This window comes from Austrofundulus limnaeus, unplaced genomic scaffold (assembly GCF_001266775.1).
Source record: "Austrofundulus limnaeus strain Quisiro unplaced genomic scaffold, Austrofundulus_limnaeus-1.0 Scaffold99, whole genome shotgun sequence".
NCBI lineage: Eukaryota > Metazoa > Chordata > Actinopteri > Cyprinodontiformes > Rivulidae > Austrofundulus > Austrofundulus limnaeus.
This window is the reverse complement of record NW_013952501.1, coordinates 973064-985468: the sequence shown is the minus strand read 5'-3', so window position 1 is coordinate 985468 and position 12405 is coordinate 973064. Positions and strand designations below refer to the sequence as shown.

At 39.5% G+C, this 12405-nt stretch overlaps 1 protein-coding gene across 1 annotated transcript; it reads left to right on the top strand.

Moving 5' to 3' along the window:
* Positions 1-881: 881 nt before the first annotated feature.
* Positions 882-12401, top strand: uba6 (ubiquitin like modifier activating enzyme 6). The gene is made up of 32 exons (XM_014013271.1): positions 882-896; positions 1352-1440; positions 1532-1626; positions 1737-1765; positions 1858-1952; positions 2213-2324; positions 2580-2660; positions 2786-2908; positions 3782-3905; positions 4082-4185; positions 4294-4356; positions 4729-4805; positions 4953-5019; positions 5111-5254; positions 5351-5497; positions 5572-5652; positions 5755-5832; positions 5913-6094; positions 7006-7111; positions 7217-7306; positions 7403-7483; positions 7556-7684; positions 7773-7824; positions 7923-7986; positions 8066-8135; positions 8218-8289; positions 9603-9726; positions 9818-10011; positions 10111-10238; positions 10349-10436; positions 10559-10653; positions 10737-12401. The coding sequence occupies exons 2-32, from the start codon at positions 1400-1402 to the stop codon at positions 10876-10878; spliced, it is 3078 nt and encodes a 1025-aa protein (XP_013868725.1). The 5' UTR covers positions 882-896; positions 1352-1399; the 3' UTR covers positions 10879-12401.
* Positions 12402-12405: the final 4 nt, after the last annotated feature.

The window sequence follows — 12405 nt, the reverse complement described above, 5'->3', positions numbered from 1 at the left end:
AAAGTACAGTTTTTAAATCAAATGTTGCTGAAAACAGCAAGTTTTTTGTGTGCTTCTTTCTGTTAATTTGAGCTATTTGTGCTTCTTGCTGTTGATGCTATTAGCTAATGTTCAGCTGATATTAGCTAAAGGGTTACATTTTTGTGAATATTTCAGTTGCGTTCTACTTAGTTTCGCAAATTTGTGCTCTTTTTACTTTCTTATGCTAATTTTAAAAACACAGCTACATTTTAGCTGTTTTACTACACATTTCGGCTATTTTACAACAAATGKTCACTTTCTGTACTGTTATGCTTTTTATTCTGCTAATTTGACTTTATTATCACCCCTTTAATCATCTAGCTGTCTGCTACCTTTGGCTTGTTTTTGAGYTAATTTTAACTTTTCAGCTAATTTTCAGCTTCTTTCTCCTGTTTTCTGCTATGTTAAACTTTTTTGTGCCTCTTTCTGTTTTTCAAAATGAACTTGCATTAACGGTTTTACTATTAAACATTTTCAGCTCCGTTTCAGCAGCTCCCATTAAGTTTTTCAGCAATACTAGCATTTTTGCAGGAAATGCAATTTCTCCAGATATTATTATTATTATTGTTGTTGTTGTTGTTGTTGTTGATGATATTATTATTATTATTGTTGTTGTTGTTGTTGTTGTTGTTGTTGTTGTTGTTCATACATCACGTTTGACAGAACAAACAAAGTGATTGTGTGTTTTTAATGTCTTTTTTTTTGTTCAGTTAAGATCAAAACATTTGACATTTTATTTTTTTGTCATTTACAGTTCTGTGAACTCATTGGATGACTTCGGTCACGTGGGTCTGATAACCCGGAAGTACTCCAGGTTTTAACCAGTCACAGCCATTCATTCCCGTGACTCGTCGTGCATACTGACAGAAATCTGCGTAAGGTTTTTAGCCTTATTTTAAACAGTATTAAACACATTTTAATTGTTGTTTTATTGAGTTTACATTGGCTAAAACAAATGAATAGCTTGGATAGTAATATGTAACCTAAAAAAGGTGTCAACGAGTTTGGTAGAAGTCCTTGCTACCGGTGTTGAGCCGAAAAAAAGCACCCCTGCCGGCAGGAGTGACTCTCGCTGCTAGTTAGCTGGAGCTGCTAACGCTGAGCTCTTCAGAGCAGCTTAAAAATTGTATCGCGTTAATAAGACACTGAAGTTGTAACATTTGTAATGCTTGACGGTAAGAGGTTGTTGTCAACAACATGGCTAACTATAACCTGGCAGTGACAATTAGCCGCGTAGCTAACTTAGAGCAGGGCGTTGGTTCAAAATCATTACGGTAAATTTAAACATTTCGTAGATCTTGCGGCGTCAATTTGTATGTTTAATGTTTAGGTGGAGTTGCTAACCGTGAAACTGCTGAATCCCCCTTCCCTTCCCAGCATGGCTTCAGATTTGATGGAGATTGACGACTCTCTGTACAGGCAAGTGTACCTTCTCAGTCAAGTGCATTTACTTCATATTTTTTTTCTAACATATTATTTCTTTCCTCCTCCAATCTTCTCCTCCCTCCAGCCGCCAGCGATATGTGCTTGGAGACAGTGCCATGTACCAGATGGCCCAGTCCTCAGTCTTTCTCAGTGGAATGGGAGCACTGGGAGTAGAGATAGGTGGGCAAGTCATCACATTTTAGCCTCACAACACTGCTATAGCTCACTAATCAACTAACAAACAGCTGTGATTTAGCATGAACACAATTTGTCTTTTGTTTTTTTTCTAGCAAAGAATATAGCCCTGGCAGGTGTCAAGGTAGGCACACATCACAGTCTAACATCCAGCATCCTTGAGATTAACTTTTTGTATGCATGAGCTGTATCTTTGTGTGTCTGTTTTCTGTACAGACTGTTACCCTTCATGACACAAAGACGTGTGAAGCCTGGGATCTCGGCTCCAACTTTTTTATTCGAAAAGAGGACGTATCGAGCCAGAGGAGGAGGTAATGCATTCAGCACGGATGGACTGGTGATGATTCTGTGAACACCAAAAAGGGTGTCGATGTACTAGTCAAACCCAGAAACAACTTTACTGAGCCTGAAGTGTTGACTCCAGAAGTTTCTGGAGCAGTAAGGGTTGTTATTTTGAAATTATGTTGCCGCGTTCGAAACATAAATTGGTCCACTTGCTGTACGTATACACAGGTTTGCTCTTCCTGTCCTGGAACGCTTGTTTACCTAGCCTCTCATGTTGCTCTCTCAGGGTGGAGGCAGTGTGCCCTCGGGTTGCAGAATTGAACCCTTACGTCCAAGTTGACACATCTTCTTTACCTCTGGATGACAACACGGATCTGAGTTTTCTCAGAAAGTATCAGGTAAGTCGATGCGTTTCGGTCTGTTGTCTATAGAGAAACTCATTGAAATTTTGATAAGATATAAATGACGTCAAGCACTCCTGCTGGTTAGTGGGAGCTGAACGTTTGTATTGATGTGATGCAGCTGATCTGCAATAAAACTGAAGATTGTTGTTCCTGTTTGTTTTAGAAGAAAATAGTTAAAATCACTTTTGTTCTGTCTGCTATAGACCATGGTTAATGTTTAGTGTATGATAGTTGTGCTCTCTGCTGCAGTGCGTGATTTTGACAGAGGCCAGTTTGAGTTTACAGAAGAAGGTAGATAAGTTCTGCCACACACAGCAGCCCCCCATCAGAGTAAGTCTACAGTCCTGAGTGTGTTTATATATAACAGCAAAGCAGCTAAATCATGTCTTGCAACACATGAATAGGGAATAATGAATTCTTCTGTGTATCAATCAAACTGTATCTATTTCCACCAGTTTATCAGCTGTGACGCGTACGGCATCTGTGTGCGAGTGTTTTGTGATTTTGGAGCAGCATTTGAGGTGTCTGATCCCACAGGAGAGGAGCCCAAGGAGATTTTCATCCAAAGTATTACTCAGGTAATGCTTTTCCTTGAGAAAAAAAATATTTAATAGTTCAATTTATTTTCTGGAAACCACACATCCTTTTTGTAGTGGTACTGTACAATTTAGCTGATTATCAGTTATCAATTTATTAATTATAAATGCTCAAGTACTTTATGAGCTGCTTCATACGGAGCTGTATTTTTATGTGTTGAGAGATTAACAACAGGGACTTTGCACAGTTTTGTTTAATCCTAACCCNCCCCAATCCTACCCCATTCGGCCCCTATGTGGCCCCCTAGGCCCCCAAGCCCCTGTGAGCTTCCCACAAAAACTTCCCACAATGCTATTCAAACAATAGGCCAAGGGACAAAGAGCACATTTACACAAGTGGAGCTTTCTTTAAAAGCAAAAAGGCACTGTTTGGAAGATTTCCAAACCCTATCACCCACACACACACACACACACACACACACACACACACACACCCCCACACACACACACACACACACACACACGCACACACGCACAATGACAATCTAGGGAAGGTGGGGTTGAGATTTTTCCTACGTGAAGTACGATAAGTCCAGGATGGGGCAATAAAAACTATTATTTTTACTTCATGGACCCAATTCAGCTCTTAACACAATTTAAAAAAAAAGAAATTAACTTTATAGTAATCTAACAAAACACAGCTGAAATTGAATATTTTTTATGAATTAGATAATTACCTAAAACATTTAAAAGTCATTTACTGTCATTGAAAAGCTCTAAATTACAAATGATTAGAGAATTTGATCTTGAATAAATATACATATTAGATATGTTGCCATTTTAATAGTAGGGGTGTCCAACCTTCCTTTTCCCCATGGCAGAACCGTCCATATCTCCTTTTTATTGTTTTATCAGGACAATCCTGGGATAGTGACCTGCATGGACAACCATCCCCATGGCTTACAAACCGGACAGAGTGTTCTCTTCAGAGAGGTCGGGGGTATGGAGGAGCTTAATGGTTCTACACGGCCAGTCACGGGTAATGTGTCTGCACCACGTCAAACAGCTTTGATTGATTAAAGCTTAACAAAACTTAAATAAAAATAATTTCTATAATACCACTAGTTTAAAAGTAACAAGTCTGATGTTTTTTACAAGAGTGTCTATAATCCTGCACAACATTTCTGTTTAATTTTGTGTCTTTGTGTGTGTTAGTGCTGTCCCCTCACAGCTTTGAAATCGGAGCCACGTCGCAGCTCCAACCTTACACACATGGAGGTTTTGTTGTTCTGGTTAAAACCCCTAAGACATTCACTTTTGTAAGGAAGCAAATTTGTCTCATTAAATGTCACATTTGGACAAAAAAACAGCTGTTTTATTGTAGTCCACTACCGTAAATATTTTTGTCTTTTTCATGTGTGTTTTAGGAGACATTAGAAGAACAGCTGTGTGATCCTCAGGTCCTGATTCCAGACTTCAGCAAACCAGAGGTGAAAATAAAATGAAAAGCTGATCGGTCATTTAACCACATATATTTTTTTTTGCCTAATTCAGTCAACTATTCAAATAGTACATCAAACTTTATTCATTTCTTTAAAAAAAACATAAATTCAATATATAATTAAATACAAATCATAAATAAAGGAAAGGTAGCAGAAGAAGACAAAATTGTATAATACTGTATCTGCCCCAAATATTCAGTTTATACTCAAAACCACTTCCTATACATGTCTATAAGGAGCAGTAATTGGGTTTGCAGATATTTTGGGTTTGCTGCATGGTACATGCCTTTGTTCATAAATGCCAAAAGTCATTTGTTTGTTTGAGTTTCCTCACTCTCTTGTTTTAAATCTACCCATCAGGCCCCGCTGCAGATCCATGCTGCTATGTTGGCTCTGGACAGGTTCCAGGAGCAGCACTGCAGGCTTCCCAACATTGGGTAAACAGAATTCACCTCTCTTTCTTCTTCTTTTTCGGTCTTTATGTTTTTATAATCCAGTACGAGCTAGTTAAAGTTTATGCTGTTTGAAGCAGATCAAATGTGATGTGATGATAAAGGCTGATGATAGTTTTGCTATTTTTTCAGGTGTTTACAGGATGCAGAGACTTTACTAAAACTGACTGAGGAAGTGAACACGACTTTTAAGAACAAAGTGAGTGTTTGTTTTCACGTTTTATGTTCTATATAGTTACTCAAAATCTGACATTACATCGCCATCCTTTCCTCTTCTTCCTCCCTTAAAGGCTCCTGTGGATGCTGAGCTGGTGCGTTGCTTGTCCAGGACGGCCAGGGGAACTCTGCCTCCTTTGGCTGCAGCTGTAGGAGGAATAGCCAGTCAGGAAGTTCTTAAAGCCATCACAGGGAAGTTTGCACCTCTGCAGCAATGGGTAGGATATTATTATGGAAGTGAAATGAAAGCACAATGTTTTTATTTTTATTTCAGTTGATGATTTTTTTCCCCCTCGTTTTTCTCACGTGTTTAGTTTTATCTTGACACTGTTGAGCTCGTCAGGCCTCTTCAGTCTCTGGCTGTCGAAGAGTTTTTCCCAAGAGGTGATCGGTATGATGGGTTGCGAGCCTGCATTGGTGAATCAATGTGTCTTGATCTACACAAGCTCAGGGTCTTTATGGTAGGAAGTGAACTTTATCAGCATATTAACAGTATCTGTTTGCGTCTAAATAAACATCACTGTTTTTTTTAAAGGTTGGCTGTGGTGCCATAGGTTGTGAGATGCTAAAAAACTTTGCCCTCCTCGGTGTGGGATTGTCCAAGAACTCAGGAGAGGTGAACACTTCTGCCTCACTTTCTTGTGTTTTTTATCTGCATTTTGTCACATTTTACATCTCTTGGTGATACAAATAGTCAAATTTACGCGTCACTTCTCAGGTGTGCATCACCGATCCAGACCTCATTGAAAAGTCAAACCTCAACAGGCAGTTTCTCTTCAGACCCCAACACATACAGGTGAGTAGACATTGCCGTTTCAACCTGTCGTATGAACTGCAATGAGTTTCCCTTTTTTATTTATTTAATTTCTGTTTCAGAAGCCAAAAAGTACGACGGCTGCAGAAGCCACCCTTGATATCAACCCGGAGCTGCGGGTTGAAGCTCATTTAAACAAAGTGTGTCCAGCTTCTGAGAACATCTACAATGACTCCTTCTACTCCTCGCTGAACGTGGTGGTCACTGCGCTGGACAATGTGGAGGCACGGAGATATGTGGACAGGTGTGTGAGGAGACGAGGTGGATGCAGAGGTGTCAAAAGTATTCACATACATTACTGAAGTAGAGATATAGACATTACACTGCAAAAACTGTTCATCTTACCAAGCTTTAAAATCTTATATCCAGCCAAAAAGTATTTTTGATTTTGTTTTGAGACTGATTTACTAAACAAGAACTGATTGTGTAAGAATAATAATCTTGTTTTCAGAATGTGTAAGATTATTTGTCTTGTTAGTCTGAAAATTTGACTCAAATTAAGTCTAAATTTTCTGCCAATGGAGTAAGAAAATTTTACTTGGTAAGATTCTTGAAATAAGAAAAAAATTAGTCAAGTCAAGTATTTCAAGAATCTTACAAAGTAAAATTTTCTTACTTCATTGGCAGAAAATTTTGACCTAATTTGAGTCAAATTTTCAGGCTAACAAGACAAATAATCTTACACATTCTGAAAACAAGATTATTATTCTTACACAGTCAGTTCTTGTTTAGTAAATCAGTCTCAAATCAAGATCAAAAAGACTTTTTGGCTGGATATAAGATTTTAAAACTTGGTTAGGTGGACATTATAGGGTTTAATAAGACTTTTGGAAGTAGAAGCATCAACTTAAGATTTTTTGGTTTTAAACCTAAAGTATAAAAGTAAAAGTAAAGTAAGGGGAACAATGCTTAGGCTGTACCACAGGTCTTTTTATTCTAAAGGCAATATTGATTATAAAATACATTAAAATGTAAATGTGGAAACATTTGGGATGCACCAAGCTACCTGTCCCTTAAAGTTAAATATGTCTTTGAGAATAAAGAGTGATAGTTATCAGCTGGTGGCCCCGGGGTCCATATCTTACTCGTGATGAGTTTTAAGTTGGGGTCTTACTGTAATACGGTGCAGTTTCAAAGTGTTTGTGTTGTTTGCAGCCGCTGTGTGTCCAATCAGAGACCTCTCCTGGACTCAGGCACCATGGGAACTAAAGGACACACTGAGATCATTGTGCCAAACTTAACCGAGTCTTACAACAGCCATGTGAGTTTATGTCTTAAGATTATAGTTTTATTTTGTCTGGCACGTGTAAAAAAACAGAACTGTTTCAAATTGTTGTCCTAAAATATCTGTTGTTCTGCCTCCCAGAGGGACCCCCCAGAAGAGGAGATCCCATTTTGCACTCTCAAGTCTTTCCCTTCTGTTATAGAGCACACCATCCAGTGGGCCAGAGACAAGGTATCGCCACTCAAACACCTACCAGTGTTCTTTTTTAATTTAAATAATGCACAAAATTTAGATACTGCTCTAATCTTTCTCTTTTTTCCTGATTAGTTTGAGAATGCCTTTGCTCACAAGCCCTCCATGTACAACTCTTTCTGGCAGACGCACCCCTCACCTGAAGTAGTGCTACAGGTGGGCTTTTCTGTGACATAGACGTTCTTCTTTCTCATCCAGCATGTCTTAACTCTGCTGTCTTGTGTGCAGAGGATGCAGGCGGGGGAAAGTCTGGAGGGCTCATTCCAGGTTATTAAGCTCCTAAGCAGACGACCCATACAGTGGGAACATTGCATCACCATCGCCCGTCTGAAATTTGAAAAGTATTTTAAAAGAAAGGTAAAGCTCTGACTGAAAAGACATAGAAGTGAAAAGCATAGAGATGAGATGGTTTATAAAAGGTTTAAATCTGCTGTTCTTCATGTAGGCCCTGCAGTTGTTGCACTCTTTCCCACTTGAAACAAGGTTAAAAGATGGAAGTATGTTTTTTTTTTTGTATTTTATAAAGTTTTTTAAATGCTTAAATGAGAATCGATGCATACAGAATAGTTTCTGATTAACCTTTGTCTTTTCTAAGGTTTGTTTTGGCAGTCCCCGAAAAGACCCCCAACACCTATGGAGTTTGACTTGAAAGACCCCTTGTGAGTTGTTACAGTTTGTGTCTTACTCTTTCAAGTTTCCTCTAGTGAAACATACTAAACCTTCCTTTGTTTCCATCAGACACTTCAGCTTCATTATCAGCACTGCGAGGCTCTTTGCTGAGATTCATAATGTCACTTACTCAGAAGAAGTAAGTCTCATATATGTGTTCAACATCATCACATCACACGCACACTAAATTACTACCCAACTGGACTTATTGTGTTCATCAGGATCTTTCTGAAGCGGTGGTGTCCAAGGTTCTCTCCGGTCTCAAGATTCCTGATTACAGACCCGCAGAGAAGGTAAGCTCCTTAGGGCTGAACGATTTTGGAAAATAATCTAATTGCGATTTTTTTATCTATAAATTGCGATTTAATATGCGATTATTTATTTTTTTATGTCTTCTGAAGTATTTTTCAACAAACAGAAGCAATAAATCAATCTGTTTTATAATAAACAAATTAAGATTTACTGAAAGCACAGATTACAATAAAGCAAACAAACCTGTGGCTTTACCTTTTCACCATTTCTAATTGTTCTTGTTTCATAAAACATGATATTAGGCATGTTAAGTGAACTTCCTAAACACTGTCTGAAGGACAGGACAGTCTATAAATAAATAGAAAAAAATATATAAATATAAAAAGAATAAAGCTCAGTTTTACTGCCAGTAAAATCATGAAAAAATAAAGTGCAAAAAACATGAAGAATATAACCACAGAAAACTCTAACTCAAGTCACTAGATTACATCATGACCAATGCAATACATGACATGTTTGCCAATAATTGTGATCTGAGCTATAGGAGAGATGTTAAAAGAGAAAAAAAAAACACTAAATATGTTTAAAACTGCAAATAAACTTAATGAAATAAAAATTATTTTATGACTACAATGCTTAGATCCACATTATATAAATTAATGATAATCTTAAATTTAATCCGCAGACTTTTAGATATCACGAGACACAGGGAGGATGAGGTGAAGAAGTGACTGATCTGTGAGTCAAACACAGCTGGGTCCAGAGATTTATTTTACAGAGACAGTACCAGAGAAAAAACATCACAGTAAATATTATATCTCACTTTAGAAACAAGGCAAGAGCAGTGGCAACTTTGTGCATGCAAGATTCATTTGCAGCGATCTCCTGTCAGCTGATTGCAGCCGTGTGTGTGTGTGTGTGTTGCTGCTACACGAGGCTTCAGTCGGACCGCTTTAGGAAGGGGGAGGGGCTCACTGCACCACTCGCGGGGAAGAAAAGGAGAAAAGTGCTGGCACCAAAGCTTCTAAAAGTCCAAAAACAACAGGCAAAGTCGACAGATTTGTCGCTAGTCGCTTTTTGGGAAAAAAAAAAAGAGGAGCTAGCGGGGTCTGAAAAGCCGCTAGGTCTAGTGACAATGTAGCTAAGTAAGCAACACTGCTCCGCTCGGCTCACTCCCAAGTCATGTGACCAGTCAAATCGCAGCCTTCGTGGTTAGGAAAACTCGTTTTAACATATAGGGAGATTATTGCGAATGCAATTAATCGTTCGGCCCTAAAGCTCCTCAGCTGATTGAGTCTTTGACTTTAGTGTCCTTGTTGGAGGAAGTAGACTGACTGGTGTTGATGTGCTATAGAGCATAGAGACCGATGAGGCTGCGAAGAAGCCCGATCAGATAAAGATGCCTCTAAGCAGCGAAGAGGAGAGGGAGGCCATCGCACAGCTGGAGCAGGCCATCGCCACAAACAAAGCCAAACCAGGTATAAGAAATCACATCTGCCACTGGATTTCACTGTATTTGGTGTAACATGAACAGTACTCAGCACTAACACACGTCCTGTCACTCTGCAGAAGGGCTGCACATGAGTCCCCTCCAGTTCGAAAAAGACGACGACAGCAACGGCCACATCGATTTCGTCACATCGGCGTCCTCCCTCCGAGCCAAGATGTACTCGATCGAGCCCGCTGACAGACTGAAGACCAAACGCATCGCCGGGAAGATCATCCCTGCTATCGCCACAGCAACAGCTGCTGTGGCAGGACTTGTGAGAGCAGCCATTTGTCCATTAATCCTTTCATTTTCGACTGATGTACTGAAACCAAACTGCATGTCATTGCTCACAGCGTCTTCATTTTTTAACAAGGTGGCTCTGGAGTTGATCAAAGTGGTCGGAGGCTACAGGTTGGAGTCTTTCAAAAACTGCTTCTTTAACTTGGCCATTCCAGTCGTCGTGTTCACAGAGCCCGCTGAGGTTAAACAGACTCTCATCAGGTAGGAGGGTTTTTACAGTTAATAACAGAAATGTAACATGACTTATTGAATCTCTCAGCAGCAAAGTGAACATTTCTTTGTAAGATAAGCCAAAGTGATGTACTTTCCAGGAACAACATCTATTTCACCATCTGGGACTGCTGGACCATCTTCGGCCACGAGGACTTCACTCTGTCGGACTTCATGAACGCAGTCCGGGTGAGACATTCATTTGTAATGTTCTGGCTCCGTAATGCAGCTACACTGTTGTAGTGTGCTAGGTGCTTTTGTTGTAATTCATTGTAAAATAAAAACGAAAAAACGTTGTTGCATTCTTGTAGGAAAAGTATGGGATTGAACCTAGTATGGTTGTTCATGGAGTGAAGATGCTGTATGTGCCTGTGATGCCTGGACACTCGAAGAGACTCAAACTCACGTGAGCACTTAACTCATTTTAGCCCCTTTGGATCAGTTTCTTACACTAAAATGATCTCCCTCTTGAACCTCTGCCTCCCACAGGATGCAGAAGCTGATCAGGCCATCAGCAGGCCGCCGCTACGTCGATCTTACCGTATCATTCGCTCCAGAATCTGACGGAGACGTGGACCTTCCCGGTCCTCCTGTCAGGTACTACTTCAGCTCAGACGGGAAGGCGCCCTGACAGCTTCGGAGATGTCCTCTTCAAACCTACTGTGTCCTTATTTCTCTTCTTTCATGCAAACTGTTCAACCCCAAGAGTGTAGGCCAGGCAGGACTAGGAGTTTTCCCGCAGGATGTCATCAGATGACGGTAAAGCTCCTAGACTCAGCGCCCCCCACCCCCCCAGTTAGTATTTCATGGAGCAAGAATGGCAAACCTGGTCCCAGTGTTTTCTTGCCTCACATCTAGCCAGTGAAACATCCAGATGCTTGAGTAGCACTTTTTATTGTACCTCTGTACAGAAATTTTGTTTGTTCGGTTTTTTATTTTTACTCTGAAATGCACAGCCTCGTCTGTGTTAATGCCTTAACAGATACTTTCTTTTTTGTTGTTGTTTATTTTGTGGCATTGAGCCTACTTTAAAAAAAAAGTGGTTATGTAAAAGGCACAGCCCATTTCTCATTTTCGTTTTAAAATGTGCTTGGTTCAAAAGCTATAAGGTTGTTGGGACAGGACATATTTGCAGATAGTAATCATCACATCTTCATCCTCAGAATTTGTTTTATCTCTTCTTATAGAAACCGATCAAGCTGTTGAAAGGTTTAGTGGCAAAATGACCAAAGATACTAATTATCAGCGTGTCTGCAGGTAACGTCTTTCATTACTTTGCCTCATTGGAACATGTTTTTATCATCAGCAAAACATCGAAGAGTACAACGGCACCTTTAATGTGCTTCGTCATGAGCAGGCGCACGTCTGTCGCCTCAGAAAAGCAGCAACACACTCAAAATGATGCATCTAAGGGGTTAGCATGGGTAAAAACCCACCCAAACGCAGCTGCTTTTCCTGCCTTTTTTATTTATTTGGGTATCCACGGCACTGACATTAATACATGTTGGCAAACCATTTGTTAAATGAAATCCTGGTGTCATTTGTGCAGATGTTTCAAGGACAGGAAAGCCTCTAACATCTGTATCCAACATAAAAAAGTCACACTCCTGTTTTAAATTTTGTCCTTTATATCTTCACAGTTCATGGTTTGTCATTTTTTTAATGGATGTATGTTGGTGACGTATTTATTTCTCCTTTTTATGTGTGTCAAACTGAGCCTGTGTTGATGTTAAATGATGGTGCACTTGTTAATTCTTAGTAATGAACCCATGTCACGTTTTTATCCTGGCAAGTTCAATAATTAGCTCCACTTGAAGGTTGTGAAATGGGTCCTTGAAATAGTCTACTGGTTTATATTTGAAGTGATGCCCGTGAAGTTCTAAATTGAGTCAGCACCAAAGTTTAAGTTCAACATGAATTGAAAGGTAAAATAATCTGCTTTGATTGATCTACTGGCCTGAAATAATTCATCATTCATCCATTTCTTTGCTCATATTCACGGTGAATATTTTCTTCAAACAGAATGTCTCCCATGTTAACTCTTGTGCAATGACTTTCATCTGTGTAAAACTAAACAGTGTTGATGAGAGTTGATGATGTACGTTATTGTGACAGCCAGCTCAACCAATGGTCCAATAAAATGTGAGAATTCAGGATG